Genomic DNA, 20,686 nt, shown 5'->3' with positions numbered 1-20,686 from the left:
AGTAAGAAAGAAATAGCAGATATAGATGATGGCACCCTTAGCATTCACCTATACTGCCTATGCCGAGGGCCGACACTGGCCTCGTCCTGCATTTGAAAGGTACCCAGTTAAAACAACCAAAGGCTGTGGTGGAGCTATGGGTTTACCAGCAGGTGGCAGTGCAGCACCGCAGCACAGTCACAGTAAGGCAGTAGATGAGGTAAGAAAGCTGGTATTCTTCTTGCTCCTCCACTTTCATCAATCACAGGTGGAGGGATAAAGGACTTTTATTTCTCAATGTTGTTCAATGAGGTTAATGACTCCTGAGTTATTTCTGTCATCAATACATTTTGGCGTGACATTTCCTCTCCATTACCTCGTCAATATCACTGTTGATTATATAATTTGTCACTTCCAACTTTGAAGCCCTGTAGCAGAGTGTGTGTGTGTGTGTGTGTGTGTGTGTGTGTGTGTGTGCTTTTGCAAGCGAGACTTCTCAGTGTTTGAGTGTTTGTATCCTATCTGTGGTAAATCTTAAATGTGCTCACGCATCACTTCTCTGAATATGAGGCTGCACACATACAAAGAAATTCAGGAAGAAAGAGAGGGTAGGGTTGTGGTAGATGGTCAGTAGTTCATGTCCCACGCTTAGCAGCGAGCACCTTCAACACAGACATAAACACATGACTGCTGCACTTGCACGACAAAGGGGCGAGGAAGAGAGAGAGATACAAACAGAAAACAAGAACATCTCTGTTTACTAAGGGAGGGGTGATTTGTGGGATATGTCAGCAGTGATGGAGCGCAGTTGCTTTCCTTTCAGCTCCCGGTGTCTGCCGCTGATACTGAGAATCAGGTAAAGGTCCTAAAGGAGCAGCTTCGGCTGTGTCAGAGGGATTTGAAAGAGGAGCAGGGGCTGCCAGACGGGCCCTCCAGTGAACTGTCTCCACCGCACACAACCCACTTCCTGTCTCTCAGTGTTTCACCGAAGCACGATTTGTCAAATGCAGACTCAGACATGCAATCGACACACACACACACGGGCCGCACAAATACACGGAAATACAGAAAAACACACATACATGCTGATCACCTGTTGCTCTTGGCGTACTGCCAATCTGAAGCTGTACAGGAAATGAGCACACGGGTCAGATATGAAGTGGACTCCGACTCCCCTCACATTTCTCTCTCTGTCTCTACGGCGTGTGTCTAAGTTCAGAAAATATCGCACTGCAACGTAGTGTCGAATCTGAACATTAGGAAAAAAGTGTGTTCATAAAGCTAAAGGAAAACAATGAGTTTTAATCAGAAATGATTGATGACATCACCAAGCCATCTATTATTCTAACATTGAGAATCTGAGGTGGGGGAGGTCGAGGATAGTTGAAACATTTCTGACATTTCTGTCTGTATCTCGGAGCTCTTTTAAGGCTGTGCATTCACAATGTGATACAACCTAGTTACATGTGTCTGCTATTAAAGATCCAGTGTGTAAGATTCAGGAGTATTTTGTGTTATCCAGTGATGAGGATTGCAGATTGCAACCAGCTTAAACTTCTCAGGATTAGAATTCCTTCAGTGCTCATTGTTCAGGAGGTTTTTAATGGGAGCCGAATTATCCAGAGGTCTCCTCCTCTCCAGCACAAACAGACCAGGAGTCTCATTTATAAAACAATGCGTAGTATAGGTTTCCACCTCACCACCTGTGTCACCAATTTTTCTGTCTCCAAAATGTTCGTAAGCATGGGTCAAAGATTCTCCCATCGAGTCTGTTTTTATAGATCACAACTTTACCGTGGGAAGTGGCGTACGCCTCTTTCACGCCTTGTTTCGTGCATACGTCGTGTTTATAAATGAGACCCAAGGTGATTAAAACTGGTAAAAACACTGAATAAAGCAGTTTCACATTAAAAAAATCTGTTTCTCTGACGCATTCCTCGCGGAGGGGATTCAAACTACAGTGGCCAATGCTAAAATGCGACTAGCTCTATCAAGAGCCAGTGTTTGGTTTGTCCATTCTGGGCAATTGTAGAAACATGGCTATCTCCACAGATGAGAACCCGCTCCCTACATAGGTATAAACAGCTCATTATAGGCTAACCAAAACACTATGATTCTTATTTTCAGGTGATTATACACTAAAGAAAACACATTTATTATATTATATTCCATTTCCGCCAATGTATCCCCCTAAATCCTACACACTGGACTTTTGAATGATGTTGCTGTTATCTTCGTAACACAAACAGAAAATACGCAAGTCTCAAACACAAGGAACAAAATGTTACAATTCACCACATACTCATGATTAGCTGTACCCTAAGGATTTTGTCAAAAACTTAGGACATTTATAGCTTTTTATTAAACATTTAAATGCCTTTTTAATGTAAACGGTATGTGTGTGTGTGTGTGTGTGTGTGTGTGTGTGTGTGTGTGTGTAATATTTTGCTTGACATAGGTTGTTACATTTTTTACATGTTGTTAAAATTAACCCAAACTCTTGTAGCCACCAACTAGCTAACCTTACAGCTAACAGCTAAAACATTAGCATTAGCAGCTTGCATAAAAGATATCTACATAAACACATAATAAACTTGATTTAAGTTTGATGAAGTCATCTACAAAGCAGGCAACGCTGTAGACCCTTTTACTGTTAGTAAACAGTATGATGTTTCTGGTGGGCGGGGCTTAGCTGGAGGCAAAACAATTCTCCACAGACATTAGCTAACGCTAGCTAGCAAGTTCTGTTGGCTTGTTTTAGACAATGGAGGAAGATGATGCAAGTGGCGCGTTCAGAAATTCCGAGTACTGGAGTGCACTCTACCACAAACTGGGCCGTTTGTAAATTTAGAGCTCTGTCTGAATGCGTGATTAACTTAACCGTTTGTTAATTCATGTAGAAATATAACGCTCCCTTTCTTCAACCAACAGGGCTCTCATTTCAGTTTAGAGCATCGGACTGAATTTACGAACACACCATGTCAGGTCACTCACTCTCCAGGACCGCGAGTGTTACTTGAAAACAATGTAAACAACTTGTAAACAATGACCAACAGGATCAGACTGGCTGACCTGTATGCTCTCACTCAGTGGATGGATGATGTCACAGGAAGCTTTGCGTTTGATCACTATGCCAATCTTACAAAGGAGGACGACACTTGTACGGTTTCCCCCAGTTTGTTTTGCTATATCGAAGCTAACGTTAGCTAACGCGCTAAAAAGTTAGTGTTATGGAGAAATCCAATATTCCTTTTAATACCTCCCTAATTTTCTGATGAGGTGGACATGATAACAATTAATACACATAACGTTACTTTTGATGATCGCCTACGTCCAGTCCTTTCGTCTTATCGCATTTAACCATAGCTTTCTTTGTGTTTGTTGACGGGCAGTGGCGGCTGGTATGTGATAAAATTTTGAGCCATGACTCTTCTATTCTGGCTCCCAATAACACAACAAGACGACATTTATGTAGCCTACAGCCTTGTGGTGGAGAGTCGTGTTTTGCCTCCTGCTAATAAAATGACATCACTGTGACGTCGGCCCTAAAAGGGTCTATTAAAAAAATAAATGAAGTAAAAACAAAGCATATGCAGAGAATCAGGTAATTCGTAGCTCGTTTCTGCTTAGAGAAATTAAAAGTGTTACAACTATCCCAGGTCTCCCCTACTGTGGGCCTGTGTGTGCGCGTGTGTGTGTGAGAGAGGAAGGATTTACAGTGGAAACACTCTGAGCTCAGAAACCCAGCAGACGAGGCGGATGTTTACATTCTGACTTCATCCATGAAGTGACTCCATGATTATGATATAATTTAGGAAGTTCTGAGTACAACAGGTTCTAAAACAAAGAACGAACGACGACTCATTATTCATCAGAAATTAACTCACTGAACGTGCAACAACTGTTTCGCCTCTACTGGTGATAATTCTGTTGTCGCCGCTGCTCCATTTCTAGGGCCCGCTGACAGATTTCTGGTTAAATCCATTTCGGGTTCTCACAGAAACTTCCCACTGTGAGACATGCTACCAATTAGTGAGCTTCTGTCCTCACAGAAAGACAGACGTTAAAAGCGCTTGTCGACGAAACAAAAGTAAGCGGTACTTCAAACTTCAAAATCCACTTAGATGACATTTTAATGATCCATGTGAGGAAATTAGACCGAGACAGAAAAGTAACAGAACTCAGTGAAAGAAAACTGAATTTAAGCATTGAAGCTGAAATAAAACTGGATATGACACAGCAAACAGTAAAATCAACAACATTTGATTATGAACAATGAAGGCAACCACTGTAAACTAGAAATCTGTTTTCAGTCATTGATTGGACAAAACTTAACATCTGAAGACATGATGAATTTATCATGCACATAACTGTACATATTTCTTATGTTTACTTTTATTCTATCCTTGTTTATTCTATTCATTCTAGTCTATATATGGTATTTGAATTTCACACTTACAGCCTCAGCATGGTGATGATATATATTTTATTTTTAATATTTTCATATCTTAAGTGCTAGTGTTTTATTTTAATGTACATTTTCATTTCTATTTTATTTTATTTCATTTCTATTTTATTTTATTCTCATTTAATTTAATTTATTTTATTTCATTTTCATTTTATTTTATTTCATTTTATTGCTTTATATTTACATACCTCTATTTCATACTCTTATTCTTACTTCTTATAATTCTCTGTTATTACATCGGAGCGACTATAACAAATTACAATTTCCCCTTGCGGGTCAATAAAGTATTTCTGATTCTGATTCTGATTCTGATCACTTTTCACTTGGAAACGGTCGTAGACATTTTCATGATTTCACATACTTAGGCTAAATAATTGATCAAAAAGAGAATATTATTCAACAGTGAAAATAATGTTTAGTTGCAGCCCTAAGTGTAAGCATTTAATTTAATATTTCCCATGTTGTTTGGGTCATGCAAAGAAAACTCATTCGGCATGTTGTAACCATAGTTAAAGGATTTTCATGCTTCTCTGTGGGTTGAAGAAGTACCACCACCATTTGTCTATTCAGCCTAACCTCTTAAAGATGCTACTAACAGAGCAGTTGTGTTCAACTAGTGTATTAAAAACAGTAAGCAACTAGAGATCGACTGGTTCCCACTAAAAAGGGACATATCACCCTGTAGTGCTATTTATCAGTCTAGATTGTTTTGGTGTGAGTTGCCAAGTGTTTGAGATATCGGCTGTAGAGATGCCTGCCGTCTCTCTGATACAATGGAATTAGATGGCACTCGGCTTGTGGTGCTCAAAGTGCAAAAAACAAAAAAAAAAAAAATTTGAAAAGCTCAACAGCTATTTCTCTTTCCAGAAATAATGATATTCAAGGTAATTCACAGACCTTGTTGTGAGCAGTTTTATGTATTTTCCTTTACAGAACTACATCCACCAACTGTATCACTGCTTAGAAGGAAGTGTGCATCTACTGCTAGCTCACTTAGCACCACTGAGCTAGCTAATGTTTAAAGGCCCAGACACATCAAACTGACATCAAAGAATTTGTGGCGACAAAGGCCGACTTGCAACGCCTCGTGTTGCCTGTGTTTCGGCCAGAAAGTTGCGCTTGAACACCACGAAGATTACAGCCAATGGCAAGCTTGTGTGAGAGGAAACAACTTTTCACATTAGCAAGCGACTGTAGTCTGTATTTGTCTTTCAAAACAGGGAAACTGCAAGAGCCACAGGACGGATTCAAGACACTAGTTAGCCAGTTAGTACATTAACATCACAACCTGATGTTAAAAGAATAAAGGATATTTAATATGTGCTACCTAACCATAACAAAACAATTACAAACCTTTCCTGTTAGACTTCAATGGCTAAAAAAAAGCTTACCTAATATAACAGGGTTTTTTTTTAATCGCACATCCTCTTAACATATTTGTTTACTTTCCTCACTTCCATTGCTCTTCTCTTGCACTGAGCTGAAGAGCCAGTCAGAGTGATTTCATCAACCTACAGGCTCTGCCCTCTCTGATGCCAATTTAACATGCTGAATCCACTGAAAAAAAGAAGATGACAAGGGCCGACAGGTTCTAACGGTGCGGGACACACCGCAGAAACTAGGGCAACAGATGCTCACCAGCTGCCTAATACTGACCTACAGCCAGCCGTTGGCTTGGTATGTCAGGGTCCTCACAACTAAGATGAGGAGGAAGCAATTAATGTTTACATCAGCACAAGCCTCTTGTCCATGAGTAGATGCACACTTCCTTCTGTGCGGTGATGTGGTTGGTGGGTGTAGTTTGGTAGAAAGCAAATAGTTCCTAAATGAAACTGCGCACAACAAGGTCTGTGGATTATCTTGAGTAAACAGGTCATGATTTCTGGAAAGAGACATTGCTGTTGAGTTTTTCAAATGTATTTTTTTGGCACTTTGAGCACCACAAGCTGAGTGCCATCTAGTTCCATTATATCGGAGAGACGGCAGACATCTCTACAGCTGATATCTCCAACACTCAGCAACTCACACCAAAACAATCGACACTGATATATAGCACTACGGGTAAGAGGGAAAATATATATATTTGATTTTTGGGGGAACTGTCCCTTTAAAAAGTTAAATGTACTGTTACGTACGTATAATCATAATATGGAAAGGTTATGCCTTTTATCAAGCGCTCAGCTGAGTAACTTTCCCAGTTATTGAGACTAAATATCTGTCAAAAAAACTTGTGAGCAGGCTGCATTTTTTTCACATAAACAATAAATCTTTATGTCTTTTATAGCACAGCTCTGGCTATATGTGTCATAGCTGTTTTGTGAGAATCGATTCGTTGTATTTTCTCATGTGAGCCCAGGGGCAAACTCAAACTGCCTTGAACCCTGTGTCACCGCAGCATCATCATGGCTGTGTGAATGTGTCTGTTTGTGTCTCCCAAAGCAGCCGAGGAAAAAATAGGAAGTACAGCTGAGAACGATTTCAAACAGAGCTGACCTCTGTTATAGTTCCTTTGTTTCCCTCTCTTTTGCCCCCCGTCTGCTCTCCACGAGTAAACGGCAGCAAGACCGAGAGAAAGAGAGAGAGTGAGGGAGTGTGTGCGTGTGTGTGTCACCTGCAACAGGGGTTTCCCACAATGCAAACACAATACATATTTTTCTAACTTCTCATAGGAAACAAGGTCATAACAACAGAGCGTTTGAACACAGCAGCAGAGCTACACGGTTTTTAAACAGACCTGCAGTAATAGTGGATTTATCGAGAAAACAGGAAAGGGAGTGTGTGTGTGTGTGTGTGTGTGTGTGTGTGTGTGTGCATTGGCAGACTGCCCACTGGGCATTCCTGTACCTGTCCGAAGATACTACCCCTTGCCTCCCCTCCCTCCACCTGCTCTGCTTCATGGCCCCCAGGTCCTTGGGGACCAGCCAGACTTCAGCAGAGACAACCCATCCAACACAAGCCCTTAAACCCCAACACACACACACACACACACACACACACACACACACACACACCTATCTCCTCTCTCTCTCTCTGACTGTCTTCCTCTCTTTCACTCGCGCTCTCCCACAATAGCCTATCCACCCGTCCCCAGGGAAACGCATGAATATGGAGGAGGCTGCCCAAGAAGCACATGACACACACACACACACACACACACACACACACACACACACACACACACACACACACACACACTCTCTCTATCTCACTCTCTCCTTTCACTCATTTATTTATATATGGATACCTGGATTGGAAGCTGCAGGCACTCCCATCCTCCGCCCTTACACTCCTCTTCTCTGATGCTCTCTGGATGACTGCTTTTGTAAATGTGGATACTAAATTACATAAAGCAAATCTTTGCCCGCTCACGGTGCGCACGTCAAAATGAAAAGAGGAGAAACACAGTGACACAATGGGCCGATATGTTTCAAAAAAGAAGTGCCTGTCGGCTTCTGTTGCGCTGCAGATGTCCACAGAGCGCATGTGTTGTGTCAATACAGAATGCACATTCTTCCTCTATGTGGCCAAACCGGCGTGTAACTCAAGAAGACTACAGACTGCTTTGTTTTTCACAGACAAACATGCAAGTCTGTGTTCCTGTTGACAATGGCTGACCTCCTTCTGGAACCAGCTGTTCTGTCCACTGTGCAGAAAACACGTGCATGCATACAGTACAAAACACACACACACACACACACACACACACAAACACCGGAGGATTAATACTTACAGACGTGCACGCATACTTTTTCACACACACAGTCACGTACACACAGGAGCACAGTTTCCACACAGCACAGACTGCACTTTGCACACAGAGAAGTGAGTGTGTGGGCAGGCCCTGGCAGGGCATTGCTAAGCCTGGCTGGTGATTTCTCTCCATAGTGAAAGCTTGGGCAGTGAAAGGTTGGGTCCTGCCAACCTCTGTTCTCCTCTGACCACCCGGTGCCCACGTGTGGCACTCAGGGGCATGCCTGTCCCTTTCAATAACCTGCATTGAAACCTGAGTCCTCCAGTGAGTCTCTGTGTGTGTGTGTGTGTGTGTGTGTGTGTGTGTGTGTGTGTCTTCCCAGAAACATGGCAGCCTCTACTTGTACCACTGAACAAGCACAGCAAGAGAACGAGCCTTTACCACAATGCGCCGCACAGTGCCACCACAATAACTCATTTAGTTTCATTACTGTAGATGTTCACACAGCCAACAGTGCATAAACAAACAATACAATGTCTTGTACACAACCCCGTGAGCTGGACTGAAACCACCAAAACATAGCCAGTTGGGGTCGGGCGACCGTCAGCCTCAGCCTTGTTAATGTTCCTACATCATTAGCAGGATTCTCACAGAGTCCTGGAATACTTTCCTTACAGTTAGTCTAAATAAAAGTCCTACGGGCATTAACTTGAGTCTGGCCAGGCTGCTGGTTATGACTGTTCTGTGTTTATGGGCGGCAGGGGAGGAGGGCACTGCCGAGCCAAATGTTTCCCCGTGTCTGATTTCCTGTTTCTGATCAGAATACTGTAAGCCGTCATCCACTGGAGAGGGAAGTCTTTACATTCAACACAGATGGACTGGCACCACAGGAGTTGTGATGTCTGGGCATAAAGTATGTCTGAGCCATATGCATTCAGCCATATAGATGCACGCCCACGCATATACATCCAAATGTGGAAGAGCGGTTACAAAAAGCGCAGAGAGATGCACAATAATTGGTTCAGCACTGGGTTCATATGTAAATGATGCTCTCATCCAGGGTGACTAACAATGAGCAGTGTCAGGGAAAACATTTTAAACCTTTGTACTCTGAACTCTGTAATGCCATGTCAGAGCTCTTAATGTCCTCTGTACTTGTTCAATTTGTGTGCTTCATACAAACTTTATCAAACTTTCATGCTGTTAAACTAATAAATGTCACTCTTTTAAATTTGACATTTACATTTTCTTAATAGTTTGAGACCCAAAACCTCACTAAATTGATATAAGAATGGCTAATGGCAAGGGAAAGAGTGACTATTGGCAGCCTACAATGGAACACTGCAGAGGACTAGCTTTTCAAAATAAAAGCCCCTAATAGAGATCTGTGTTTATTAAAGGGGCTCTATGTGAATTTTAGCTGGACATGGTTCTCAACATTAAAGTGGCTGAGCCAGTACATAGCAGCTAACAGTGCTAACTCCATTAACAGTGCTAAACAACTGTAACAGTGCTGACAGAGCTAACAGCGGTAGCTTGGCGACAACGCCTTTCTGATATCAGCCATAAACACTGTATGAGTGCAGTAGAGTGTAGATACCTGACCTGAGCCTGATGGGACTCCACAGGTCGGGCCAGGTGCAGATGGATATTTACATCAGGTCGTGCTCAGCCTATAAGGAACTCTCTCTGTCTTGTTCATTGCTGGGGTTTGTTATTTATGTGACAACACATAAATGCAACACATAGGTTATTCAAGGTGGTATATATTCATGTAAGTTTCTGATGAAATACGTGAAACAATGTCATCAATGATATATATAAATATATGTATAAATTAGCTTAGCAGTTAGTGGATGTTTCATCTACTCGTATAAAACCAGGGACAACAGCAATATTTAACAAAGGTAACATCACACAATTTGGCTCCATACAACTCACAAGATTCACTGACAAACAACTGTCTTATACTAAACACTTTTCCCAAACAAATATAACGACAGCGGAGATTTCCTCTGCTCATATGAAGCCAGGATAAATCACACACAGGACTTAAAAAGCTATTTTGTGGAGGCTTTATTGTCTTCACAATTTATTGTGTCTTATCTGTGAAATTAAAGTAAATAAAAGCTTGTTTCCACTGAGGGAAATGGTTTCAGCTTACAAAAATCTGCGTCGCCATGACGTGTAGATACATTACTGGGGAGGTGCATGTCAGGCTACAGCATAGATTATGGTGTCGATTCGACACAGAAGTATAAATCCTGCTTTAAGCGTTGCAGGAAGACTGATCAAACAGAAGAGGACATCGCTGAAGCCATCAATGGTGGATACTATCCTCTTCCTCTAAGATAACTCCAAATACACCATGAGCATTAGATTACCTAAATCATTTATTTAACAGCAGTAACAGTTCAAGAAGAGTTTGTTCAGATGAGAATGTGACACGCGTCATTAGTAACACATTGTGTAATGTGCGTGTCTTTGTGTGACGTGTGTGTTATAACAATCAACCTGTGTGAACCTATATAGATCAGTGGTCATTTACAAGGTGCCACATGTGTAATGATGGCATACAGGCAAGCTGTAACCATGGTAACAACAGCAGAATGACAGGGACCAACTCAGTGCTTCGATAACGTTAGGTTAACTGTGTCAGAATTATGCCGCCCAAGCCGCAGTCTCGAGAGCACGATACAAAGTGGCAGTGATGAGTTACCCAGTAGGATACACACTTAAACAACATGTACATACATCTGGACAGGCTTACCAACAATAAACAGAGACGCTCTGATGGGAACACACACAGAGGTAGCATGACTTCATTCACTGTTCAGGACGCCATTACTCCATTATATCTTCACATAGCAAATAGTGGTGTGCTGCTGTATCAATGTTGCATAAAGATGTTATGCTACTTTAATGTGCTATAAAGCAGTTGTTTAAATAAACAGGTACATTATGATGTATCTCTTTGCTATTTGAATACGTAATAATGTGAAGGAAAGTTAGTTTGAGAAAAAAATGTCTTTCTCCAACACTAAGAATACTGTACTGTAGCAGTGGGCTAAACTGAATCTCCCATATCACCGAATATAACTGCAGCCAACAGTAAAGAGTGTTTGGATCAAGACTGTACTTCCCAAACATCTTCCTGTGACAGGACGGAACAGAAATAGAATCTAAAGACAGAGATACAAGGATTTTTTTTAGAGTTGTTGAGGTCAGTAGAGGAGAAAAAGTCAGTATAGAGACTCAACACTTCCACACACACACATGTGCACAGATCATGATACTCACTCTTGTACGGCGCGGGCTATAGACAGCGCAGTGGAGCCAGTCTCATTAACGCTATCCAAGGTCACGTTTGGCAGGTCGTCGTCATCGCTGTCACTCTTGATCTGCCTTGGCGACAGGCCGTTGGGGTCTGTGTGTGCTGCGAGGACGGGACACAGACACGGGAGTCAGTGGGTACATTTGTTATTGAGTGTGTGTGTGTGTTGAGTGTGTGTGAATACTTAACATGTCCAAGTTAAAAGTATGTGTGCATGCATGAGTGCCACTCTGCTGAGCACTCTGCTCCTCTACATGTGCAGCTGACAGAGAATCATATTCATGATAATGACAAACTTCCACATAAAAGGCCCGAGGACAACACAAAAGTCTAAATCCACCCGTTCACTGCTGCATTCTTTTCACAGAACATCCTGATAATTAGCAGACTAGCTTTGTCTCGTCTTTGATTCTTCTCTTTGCACAGTAACCAAGAAAAACCCGCGCAACATTTGACTGGCCAGCATGTGATTAACCATGATCCTCTGAGCCTCGGAGCCAGCGAGCGCAGGGGTCTCTGTCTCTTGAGCTGCATGACAAAGTAACGTCTATTCCACAAGTTGTGACAACTTCTCCCCTGGACAACTGATTGGATATATTGCCAGAGCCTGCAGCCATTCTGTCCTCTCTGTCTCCATGAAAACCGGCTGCGCACATCCTGGATAACTCAAGAGATGAACGTCAGAAAAAATAAAAACCTGTCGGAGACTACTTGTCAAAGGAAAGTAGCTGCAAATCCACCAGATTAAACCTGATTGAGTTGTACAGTGATTTAGAAAAGATGTAGAAGGATGCACAACTTGGAAACTGCATGGCTGAGATTTACAATATCTAATAGCTATTCTCATTTCTGAAGATGCAATCGTCGCAAACACAGTGATACATTTTCAACTGCAGCATCCCCAGTTACTGTACTCCTGGTGCTTTTATAAAAGCTATCAGGACGTCACCTCCTCTGCCCTCTCAGCCGAGACTGTGGCCATAATGGCCCATAATAAGGGTCTAGAGTTAGGAGCGGACATGGTGTTATTACTGGATGGTGGGGAGGGGGGGCACACACAGAAATAATGCTGTAACTCTGCTGGAGCTTTAGCTTTAAAGGTTTCTAACTGTTTTTGTAGACTAAGACATGCAGAGTGGTCACCAGCTCGCCTACCCTATGGAAAACCTGTAATTAGTTCGAAATGCATCGTGTGTTGGAAAGGGGTATTTTGAGCGAGGGACACAAAGGAGGAGTGGTGGAGAGGTGGGCAGAGCACCGGATTTCTTTCTTTCTCTCCTGTTGTTTCCAGTCAAGCCCTGTTTCCATGGCAACCTCCTGCCGGAGACAGGGAGACAGCAGTGAAAGGAAGGGTACCCGCCCTCTCTTAAAGAGGATGGCCAACCTGTGTGTGTGAATGTGTGTGTTTGTGTGAGTGCGTGTGGGTGAGTGGAAGTGTGTATGTGTGTGTGCCTGAGTGTTTTTGTATCTATGTTGAAAGCTTCAGAATGAGACTTGCATCACTGCATATGATTGGTTTGTACAGAGTCAAACAAGGTAAATCTGGGCTCTTGACCCTCACATTAAACTTCATACTGGGGCTGTGGGCTTCAGATAGAGACTCCTAAAGGCAACAAATCATTTCTCCAGCCACCAAACAACAGTGCCACGTGAGAGGGGAAATTGCAGATAAGATGGGACCAAAAAAATCTACTCAAAATATCGTATAACACTCCATTGAAAAAATGACTTTGACTGTGGGTCATTAAAAGGAGCAGTGTGTAGGATTTAGGGGGATTTAGTGCCATCTAGTGGTGATGACTACAGATTGCAACCAGCTGAAACTTCTCCCAGTTGGAATTCCTTCAGTGTTCATAGTTGGGGAGGTTTCTACCAGGAGCTGAGTTATCCGCAGAGGTCTCTTCCTCTCCGAAACAAATGGACCAGGTGATATAAACCAGTAAAACCAGCGAATAAGGCAGTTTTACATTGCAAATTGGTGTTCCTCCAATGCTCTTCAGCATGTCGGATACGGGCCACTAGCCCAGCACCTGTTAATGTGTGCTCTTCTTTTTTCTCTGATACCTTAAGATCCAGATGTTAATGAGCTTTTTATCATAAGCCAAATTATGCACAGAGGTCTCTTTCTCTCTGAAACAAATGGATCTGTTGTTTAACACCATTAAAGACACTGAAACTTTCACGCATGCGCAATAGGTGTATTTTCTAGCCGTTAAGCTACCAGCCAGCGAGACAGATGTAAGCTAGCAGAGATATAAATTAGACAAAGAGTGATTGTGACACAAAGCTATATGCGTTATTCGATGTGTATGTAGGTTTGAAATTGTGTTCAGTATATTTTCATACTTGGACATGCAAACTGGAGGAGCCAGGGATCGAACTACTGATCTTCCTCTTGCCGATCTTCCTCCTGCTGATCTTCCTCCTATCTCAAAGCCTCAGTTGCCGATAGGTTATCACAGGATCCTTCATGGCCCCATCTTGATCTATGGGCAACTGAGGCTTTGAGGTAGGAGGAAGATCGGCAGTTCGATCCCTGGCTCCTCCAGTCTGCATGTCCAAGTATGAAAATATACTGAACCCCAGATTGCTCCTGACGGTGGTTCCATGGTGTGAGTGCGAGTGAATGGTTACGGAGTAGCGGGTGGCACCTTGTATGGTGGCTTTGGCCACCAGTGTGTGAATGGGTGAATTTGACATGTAGTGCCAAAGCGCTTTGACTCATCAGAGGTCTAGAAAGGCACTTATCAAGTGCAATCCATTGCCATTCAATGAAGCAGTGTCATATTACAAATCATGTTTAAATGTTTGACCCTCTCATCATGGAGGAACTGCTACCTACGGTTGCATTGTGAAAACACTAATGGCCCTATCGAGAGCGTGTGTTTGGTTGGTCCGTTCTGGGGATACTGTAGAAACATGGCGGTGCAACATGGCGATCTCCTTGAACGACGACGACGAAGGACCTGCTCCGTCTGTAGATAGAAACAGCTCATTCTGCGATAACATTCTGAGGTTTTGTGTGTCAGCTCTGGTAGTTACCAGCTATGCTCCTCTAAGTGGTTGCTTTTTAATAGTTGTTGTTTTTTTGTGAATTTTTGTATTATATGTTGTATTTGTTGCATTTAAATGTGTTTTGAGTGGCTGCTACCTCAGCCAGGTCTCTCTGTAAAGAGATTTTCAATCTCAATGGGACTTCCTGGTTAAAAAAAACAAAAACACAACAATTCTTGATTATACACTAAACAAAACATACTTATATTATATTCCAGTTAATATATCCCCCTAAATGTTCCACACTGTTCCTGTAATAAATAGCTAAGTGTTCTGTTTGTCTCCTGGTTGCGATGTCATTAAAAGTGACTGCATCCACCACACCCAGCGTTCAACATTCATCCCATTTCCTTTGTGTTTTGTGCTTTCAGAGCCTGGCAGAGCTGATGTCGGACTGCGTACATTTGTGTGTGCGTGCGTGTGTTTGTGTAAGTGCCACCCGTCTTCAATATCCATCCACACCCTCTTATGCAAGTCTTGTTTTTCCTGTCCTTCCTTCTTTCCTCTCCTCTCCTTGGGAGCAGACATAAAACGCCCATCTCTAAGGGGACCACCCCACTGAGCCGACCAAGTGTCTTTCTGACTACTTGCTCTAATTACACATGTTTGCTTGAGTGTGTGCATGGGTGTGAGTTAAAGTCCGAGTGTCTCCGTCTGTCCTGCAAGGAGTCACAAGAAGCAACCTCTTTTACAACCAACAGCGGGCCTGTGTGCGGCTCAGAGTTGGACAGAAACACCTACTGTAGGCTCACTCCCAGTGGTTGGCAGTAAAACCACACCCAGAGAGAAAACCAATAACGCAGTCTCTGCCAGGCCAGCGAGGTCTAATACTCAAACTGCCCCGGATGTTTGCTTCTTGGTAGAAAGAGAGGCAACAACTGGTGTGGCCCTGGTTACCTGCACCAGAGGCTATTTGAGACAGCTGAGCAAAATCTCTGTCAGTTAAAGACGGGAGATCCTTTCAACCTGTAAAACTCATCTCCGCTCTGAAGGGGGAACATCATCGCCTGAGGGTCCGACTCTAAAAGTATGTACACACACAGTCAGCTCTCGCAGCGTTGTGTGTGCAAGTTCTTTGAGTGAAGACAGTAGGACATCTGGGAAGACAAATATACCAACATAAACAGCTTGTCAGTGGGATTTCTCAAACCACATCACACACCTATTGCAGCCACGTCTTCACTGCCTGATGCCAGCGTGGACATCTTTGTCATCCCTTGTTTCTGACCCAGTCACATCAGACATGTACCTTTTTTTAATTCACTTTGGGAGGCTCTTAATGACCCCTTTAGCAGGAATATAGTTGAAGCGTATTGTGATGGTTATAATTGATAAATGAAAATATTCAACTGTATTGATTAAAGCAATATTCATCTCCCTCCCCTCAGGCAGATGGCTGCAAAGCCTCAATGCACGAACAACGAGGCTAAAGTGCAGTTTCCACCCAGACGCTTGGCTTAAAGTCTGTCCTCCTCTTATACTGCTGCGAATCTATTACGCACTTTTTTAACTGTGTTGTATTTATTAAAGGCTTTTAGGTTACATAATTATTCATTATAGGTCTCTTTCACATGTTATTTATTCTGTACGCGGCTGGACCTGGGTAACAAATGTCATTCCCTTATGTTTTTAACATGTTTGACAGTAAACCCCCCAAAATGATCATTTATATATCAATTTGTAACCCTGTGTTATCTTGAATTTGTGAAGAAAACTTGTCACATGCCTCCATGGTGAACAAAGAATTCAAAAATAGAGAAAATTCTTGATGAATTGAAGTAAATGGGGGCATGAGTGATAGAACTCCTGGTTAATGAACCAGCTGCGAGGAGGGATTTCATCAGAATGCATGAGTTCAAATGCATGTGCTTGCTCAGGTGCTTTATTTGTCTGCACTTAAGACTGCTTAAGTATTTTCAATGATCGTTTTAAGATACATGTGTTTGGTGAGTATTGAGCATAGGGCTGGATAAATGAGACTTGATTATACAACACAAGTTGTGGGAAATTTTTCTCAGTTTTTGGATTCTTCGTTCACTGTGAAGGCATGTGAGAAAACCAGTGTTTTCTTCACAAATTCAACATGACAAAGGGTGAGTAACTGATAGTCTTAGGGCCGCTGTGAAACTGCACCTTCTTGGGGCAACAAAAAAGTTTGTCCTGGGTGTGTTGGTATGGACAACCAAGAAAGGACGGCAGAAGAGATATCTGCACCCCAATACAACTGGGCTGGACACCCACCAAAAAGGTTCACAGGCTGAGATACATGCAAAAAAAAACATTAGGGTGCAGCAAACATTTCAGTCCTTGACTATCATCAGTGTTACTGAGATGAGTGCTTCACAGAACAGATATAGACTCACACAGATTACGACCAGGTGTGATGAATGAGTCAGCTGGTGCCACTAATTACAGGAGATCAACTCTAAGGTGCAGAGACCTGACTACCAAATCACAATGACCAGTCCAATGAGTATTTATAGTATATTTTTATTTTATTTTTGTATTCATTTATTTTTTGTAATTTTATTTTTTAATTTAATTTAATTTTATTTTTTTATTATTTTATTTTTATTTCTTTTTAGCTTTTTATTTCTACCAAATCATAATGATGCCCTATGAGTACTGTACTATTCACAACATCCTCAAACACTGATGTATGATAGAAGGACATATACAAATGTACAAAACCCAACTATAAACAGCAAAAAACTGCAAAAAATAATAATATAAAATAATTAAATAATATAATAATAATGATAAAAATATCAGTAAATAAGTACACAAATAAACAAAAAAATAATATTTAAAATAAAAAAAATAATAATAATAAAATTAAAAATAAAATAAAGTAAAAATATATATAAAAACTCACTGGACTGGTCATTGTAATCTGGTAGCCAGGCCTCCGCTACTCAGAGCTGATCTCACCTAATTAGTAGCACCAGCTGACTGATTCATCACACCTGGTAGTAATCTGTGTGTGTCTGTATCTGTTCTGTGAAGCACTCATCAAGGACTGAAATGTTTGCTGCTGTTTTTAATCACTTTTTATTATATTTTGCACTTTGAGCACCTTTCTTTTGTGTATGGATTATATTGATCTCAGCCTGCGAACCTTTTCAGTGGCTGTCCAGCCCAGTTGTATTGGTGTGCGAGTTTCTCCTCTGCCGTCATTTCTTGAGTCACTGATATATAAATTATTTTTGGGGTTAAGTATTCCTTTAAGCTGAATATTTTCCATGAGATAGTTCATTTGGAAGGGTGAAGAAACTGTCCATGAAAGTCTATGTCAAGTCAAACAGCTTATGTCGCAGTGTAAAACTAGGAAGTCATGAGGCAGTGGCACAATGTCTGAGCCATAAAATATCATCATTTCCTTTTGAATAGCTGCTGGCAACTTTGAATTCACAGCATTTCTAAAAAAAGGAAAGTCAGTCATAAGAATATTGAGTAAATTCACAGAGCGTGGTCTCACCTTTGCCCTGGCTTTTGACCTCATCCAGCAGAGGTAGCATGATGGCGTTGTTGAGGCTGGAGGGTGATCGAACGGCAGTGGTGTACATGAGAGGCAGTGACTGTACCACAACTGGGATGCGGTGAACATGGCTGGCCAGCTTCCCCGCTCCCTGCAGGCTCAGAGGGCTGGATGGAGGCGGTGGCACAGAGTGCAGGATGTGCAAATACGGCTGACCTCTCACCCCGGTTCCGGGGGCAACCAGAGGGCCTGGCGTGAGCACCGATGAGGCTGAGGTGATAACCGATGGAGAGGAGGAGGAGGAGGATGACGACGATAAAGAAGACGGGGAGAAAGCGGATCTGAGAGGGGAGGATGATGAGGTGGTGGTGGGGGTGGTGGATGAAGAGGAGGGGCGGGGTTTGTTGATTGACAGGTCGACGGGCTCGGTCTGTGTGTGGAAGTGCAGGTCGTGAGCGAGCAGGTCTTCTGGAGGTTCAGGTTTAACTCTGCTGAGGAAGAAGGGGACACCGTCCATTGCAGAATAAGGGCGCACTTTAGGTGACTGTGGAAGAAAAAGAAGTATCAGTGTTAGATTTGTCCTGCACTAACACATTTTTGTCATTTTAACACCTTAAAAATGCCACAAACAACAAGAAAGATCCATGCAATATACGCAATTTAAGGAATACGTCACCATCCAAATTATCTCCTGGCTGTTCTCATGTACCTCTCACAGGTAATGCACCAGAATTCATATACAACCATGTAATTGGGAAGGCTGTGATCATGTAACCAATGCCTTGACAGGGGTAAGGAAGAAAGTAGTATAAAGAGCGAAACTTCACATAAGGAGGGGTTGGGGGAGCTGATGGGTCAAACAAGCAAAGGACTTTTCCCCAGGAGACCAGTGTTTGTGTTCCGTGTGAAGCCAGGTGAACTCTGAGCTGTAATAAATTCCTTTAAAGTGCGAAGCTACTTGGCAATAAATTATCTGATTCTGATCTGTTTCCTTTCCTAAACCTAACTTACCTACCTTTACCTAACCTTTCACACCCTATTTGGTTCGGTTCAATTGAACTCAAGTTCGTTTGCCCCTAAGTGCGGTTCGTTTGGGCAGGTGTGAACACAGCAATCACACTCAGGTGTGCACCAAAACAAGCAGACCAAGACCTTCTTGAAGAGGTGGTCTCGGTCTGATTACAAATGAACACTGGTGCGGATCGTTTGTGGTGAGAACGTGTTCCGACCTGGATCTGAACCAACTGCAGTCACATGACACATTGTTTGGGTTAAACATGAGCATGTTACAGTCCTGGAGGATTATTAATGTGCACCTCCTCCTGTACTGCCTTAATATGCACATTCAGCACATCCAATGCATCAAAACATTGTTTTCTAGTTGGAGCCGCGCCTCGTTTTCAAACTGTATGCTTTGACTAAAATGAACAATGACAACAATATAGTCCACGATGAGCAGCGCTAAAATCAACCTGCGTAGTTGTCCCTCCATTGTGACATTAGAAAGTGTCACATTTATCTTGCAAGTGAACTCTTCTTCAACATTCTTCAACGCTTTCTCGTGCAAGGCATTTGATCTGGTCCGCTTGTAAATGCTGCCGTGAGAACACAAACCAACTCTAGGCAATTATACAACTTTGGAACAAAATTAGTCCCTGATTCAGACCAAAGCAAGACAACTCTAGGTCTGAAAGCACCCTAACTTTACGTTAAGTACACAACTGTGATGACCCCAGACCATGTATGTTTTCCTAAACCTAACCTGTGTGACTTTGGGTTCCCTATCTGCTGTGAGGGTCCAAGGACAGAGGGATGTTGTATGCTGTAAAGCCCTCTAAGGCAAATTGTGATTTGTGATATTGGGCTTCAAAAATAAAACTGAATTGAATATAGAAATTGTCATTTTGTGGGTGAAGTGTTCCTTTGATGTATTTAAGGCATACAATTTTATGTTATTGCTCCTGTTATAATTCTTCTCTTCAACCAGTCAGGCCAGATAGTGATAAGATAATGGATTCAGGAGTAGGATGATTGTTTTTGTCCACGTATTCATCTTCAGGAGCAATAATACTTAATGATATAGATATGTCATAAAAGGTATATGCAGTGATTTATTGGGAAAGTAGCAATTAATTTCCTCATGTTCATTCAAGCATTCAACTCCTACTTGGTTAGCATGATGTCATCCACAGATGAAACGCAGGAGTAGATAGTGTCTCTCACACTCGCCTCCTTTCACCGTCTACTTTCTGTCTTTCTTTTCTCTCTTGGCGTGGGCTGCTCTCTCTAGCTCTCTCTCTCTTCCTCCTGTTTTCCATCACTCCCACAGAAAAGCAGCTCTCTTGGCTCCCCTTGTATCTCTCCTAAATCTCCTTTGTGACGGTGGAAAAACATCATATGGGCTCAATTTCCTGACCGTCTCTCTCTGTCTCTCAGCAATGGGCCTCCTAAGGCCAACGCTGGTGGCTCAGTGTATCCCTCAACACATCTTTCACTTAACACCAAGCAGACTGTAACACAACCGCTCCATCTGTCTGCACAAGTTTCAGGAACCTGTTTACTTGGAAAAGATAATGAAGAACATACACGGTAGAAAAGCGACACTCACCCTGCTACTAGTTATTTGTTTCGCCAAACTCCCATACTTTTGATCCTCTTTGATAGCGCAATTTTTGCCGTACT

The 20,686-nt window shown here is 42.3% G+C and overlaps 1 protein-coding gene across 3 annotated transcripts in view; it reads right to left on the bottom strand.

Moving 5' to 3' along the window:
- Window positions 1-20,686, bottom strand: part of klf12b (Kruppel like factor 12b) — a 64,729-nt gene that overhangs the window by 12,632 nt on the left and 31,411 nt on the right. For all 3 annotated transcript variants that reach the window (XM_033617681.2, XM_033617683.2, XM_033617684.2), the window contains exons 3-4: window positions 18,005-18,548; window positions 11,439-11,574 (exon numbers count right to left, since the gene is read on the bottom strand). In XM_033617681.2, the coding sequence (XP_033473572.1) occupies window positions 11,439-11,574; window positions 18,005-18,548 (680 nt within the window). The remainder of the gene's footprint in view (window positions 1-11,438; window positions 11,575-18,004; window positions 18,549-20,686) is intronic.

This window comes from Epinephelus lanceolatus, chromosome 14 (assembly GCF_041903045.1).
Source record: "Epinephelus lanceolatus isolate andai-2023 chromosome 14, ASM4190304v1, whole genome shotgun sequence".
In the NCBI taxonomy this organism is placed as follows: domain Eukaryota; kingdom Metazoa; phylum Chordata; class Actinopteri; order Perciformes; family Serranidae; genus Epinephelus; species Epinephelus lanceolatus.
Note: the sequence above shows the minus strand (reverse complement) of the source record. Positions and strands in the feature narration are given on the sequence as shown.